Source organism: Lupinus angustifolius, chromosome LG10, assembly GCF_001865875.1.
Source record: "Lupinus angustifolius cultivar Tanjil chromosome LG10, LupAngTanjil_v1.0, whole genome shotgun sequence".
In the NCBI taxonomy this organism is placed as follows: domain Eukaryota; kingdom Viridiplantae; phylum Streptophyta; class Magnoliopsida; order Fabales; family Fabaceae; genus Lupinus; species Lupinus angustifolius.
The window spans coordinates 6,677,096-6,680,289 of NC_032018.1; the positions used below are offsets into that span (position 1 = coordinate 6,677,096).

At 28.9% G+C, this 3,194-nt stretch overlaps 1 protein-coding gene across 1 annotated transcript; it reads right to left on the minus strand.

Moving 5' to 3' along the window:
• On the minus strand, positions 493-1,649 carry LOC109358121 (heavy metal-associated isoprenylated plant protein 28). Its single transcript, XM_019602198.1, has 3 exons — positions 1,504-1,649; positions 1,274-1,349; positions 493-1,016 (listed from the first exon to the last, which is right to left on the minus strand). The coding sequence occupies exons 1-3, from the start codon at positions 1,507-1,509 to the stop codon at positions 667-669; spliced, it is 432 nt and encodes a 143-aa protein (XP_019457743.1). The 5' UTR covers positions 1,510-1,649; the 3' UTR covers positions 493-666.

The window sequence follows — 3,194 nt, forward strand, 5'->3', positions numbered from 1 at the left end:
TCTCTGTATATCCATATTTAATCCTATTGTATTTGACCACCTAATGATTTATAAAAAATGAAAATCAGTTAAAGAAGATGAAAGTCAAACTCTAATTTTGTTGTTTTTAAAGAGAGAAAAAAAATGTATGCACTGATATTTAATTATTGTTGACTTTTTAAAAAAAGTAATCCAAATGAATGGTGGATGATAATGTGCATGTGTATAAATTTTTACACTGTCAGTATACAGATTTTACACCCATTTTTAAATTAACAAATCTCACTAATAGCAGGTTACGTTCTAACATTAATAAATAATACATACATATATACTTATTCATATTCTATTATTATTGATTATTTCTCATGTAATCACAAACTCCTGGCTTCTAGTAACAATTTTAAATTTAGTTGACTTTCATGTAATCATCGTCAACTCTTATATAACGTACCTTATAATTAGGAAGCCTCACATGCATGCATTTTGATGTTAATAAATTGGAAATTAAAAGAAGCAAAGATACATTCATTAATTCATTCAAAGATAGTAGTACCAAGAAAACAAAAGGCACATATTTCAATCACAAAAGGAAATTATACAACCAAAATAGAATAGATTTGCATTATGTTACATGCATTTTTGTCTCATATAACATTATTTTAAATTGGTATCACCATATTTTGATCACATAATAGAACAAGCATGAGGATTATCATCACTGAAAGTAGCACCAGTTTGATGGCCAAAGATTGAAGATTGTGTAGGATAGTTATAATAGCGAGGATCACTACTATCATAACCATGTTTGTAGTAGTTATAAGATGAAGAAGGTTGAGAAGCATAGTTTTTGATAGGGCCATTGCATTGGTGTTGTTGAAAAAATTGGTTTTGTTGGAACTCGTTGGTGTAGGGTAGTTGCCATAGTTCAACCCTTCGGCCAGTTTTTCGAACAGTTTTCAGAACCTTCTTTTGGTCAGCATAGCCATTCACAGTCACCTTTTGCAAACTCATGTCTATTTCAACATCATCAACACCTTAACCAAACAATGACAAAGAAAACAAAAAAAGAGGGAAAAAGTTATATACAATCCATGATCTAGAAAAGTGTATAAGTATAATTGTCTTATTCAAGGTTTACAATTGTTCTTGTAGTTATGATGATTAAATTTGTTTACTATGTTATTTCACCCAAAAAAACTTGGTTAGTAATTAGTATTCGTGGGTTGTGCCATTAAATTAGTGATTGTACTTGGAAAAAAAGTAAAAGATAATTATATACTAAGAATAGTACCTTTCAGTTTTTGAAGTGCACTTTTCACCTTGTTTTCACATCCAGGGCAATCCATATGTACTCTCAATTCTATGAGCTGACAAAAATTAAGATAAAGAAGGAAATATCATTTTAAGTTATTAGATGAAGGTGCATATATTGTGTTAGATAAATAAATGTATAAAAACAATTTATTATGTTTTCAACAATCTATCTAATAGAAAAGATAAAGGAATAGTTGTGTAGTTTACCGTCATTTTGCTCTTGTTGAGGTTGAATCACTTGAAAGATAATATTTCTCTTTGTGAAAGTTTCGAAAAAAGTACTATACAAAAATAATACGAGTTTGTCTGTATGTAGCTAAACATGTGTGTGTATATATATAGGGGATTTTCTATGGTTGGGTGCCTCATCTTTGCTCGTCTTGGATGGGTTCAATTTGTTTATATTTTGCATAAAATATTTTTTTATGTAGAGACTTTATTGCACCGACTTTTAAAATATTTAGAGTTTGGGCGGTTGAGATTGGAACTTGAAGCAAAGTGGGAACGTTGCTTTATTCACGGAACAGAAACTTCAATATCACATGTATTAATGCAGCTGAAGTCATGTGTAACTAATTATCATATGCTCATCCACTTCATATGTGTTAAAAAATTAATTGATAAAAATTGAAATAAAACAAGGATAAGATAGATGCTATCCCATAATTCAATTCTGGGTTTTGACTTTGTTTACTTTGTATTGCTAAGTCCTACTCCTCTCTATTGTTAGCAGAAAGTCATAACAATGATTTCTTCTTCTTCATCTTACAAGCTAGTATAGTTAATTAGTTATGTACTTGAAACATGGACCTTACATGACATATTCCTTAATACAATAAAGATAGTACAAATTTATCCTATGAGATTTAGTGTGTGCTTTATTTTCTCATCCAACTTTATTTATTTATTTTTAATTTATCCTCTTTTTTTTGGAGATAAATCTATACTTCATTTTATTGAAAAGTTATCCAATGCCTGGACTTGCCATTTATTATCATTATTATTATAACCCTTATTCCTAAATAAAAAATTTAGGGTTAATATTTGAAATCACATTACTAGTTATCCCATTCCTTTCAATTCTTGGTTTTCTAATGATGTTTGAATGTTTACAAAAAGTGATTCCTGCCATCTACTTATAACAATATAATATTTAGTTTTTCACGTCAATTTTCCAAACAACTACATTTGAGTATGCATTGTTAGAATTATGATCGTTTATATTATGATTTGATTATGTTTTATTTTGATTGATATGATTTGACCACGGTCATTAGATTAGGATATAATTTGTTTCACGATTAGGCTCATGACTCATCATTCTTTGGTTATGCATTTGTCCTACAATAGAGCTATCCTCTTTCACTCATTACAACACATTGATATTATTTGCAGTTTAATTTTCTTCAAAACGCATGTCTGTACTCTTTACTAACACGAAATTGATCTCCTAATGTAAGATCTTATAATTTTTTAGGATGATTAAAATGTCAAATATTAGAATCTTAGGAGTACACTTGTTGGAAGGACAATCATATATCCTAAAAAATATGAGTCATACCTATAGAAAGGAAATATTATTAGTAGTACAAAAAAACTCATATATGTGTTGTTTTTTTTTTTGAATATTTCTAACATGGTATCTACCTTAAGTGGAATTTACGTTCATCATCCTTGATTTTATAATCGTCCGTATAGTTTATATTTACTTTACATTTGACTCTGTCATACGCTTTCATGCTGTATTTAATTAGGTTGTTTTGACATGCACAACCAAAGAAAGCCAACCTAGGTTCTTTGCAAATTAAACATACACCCAAATTAATATGCATGTATGATTTTTTATTGGCACCTAAGACTTAGCTGAGTTATAACGAAAATAATATTGGAGAAAAACA

Bases quoted from the DNA above. Each gene is read 5' to 3' on its own strand.
- LOC109358121 (XM_019602198.1), bottom strand. The intron at 1,017-1,273 runs GTACTATTCTTA...TGTTTGGTTAAG, and splicing joins TGCACTTCAAAAACTGAAAG to GTGTTGATGATGTTGAAATA.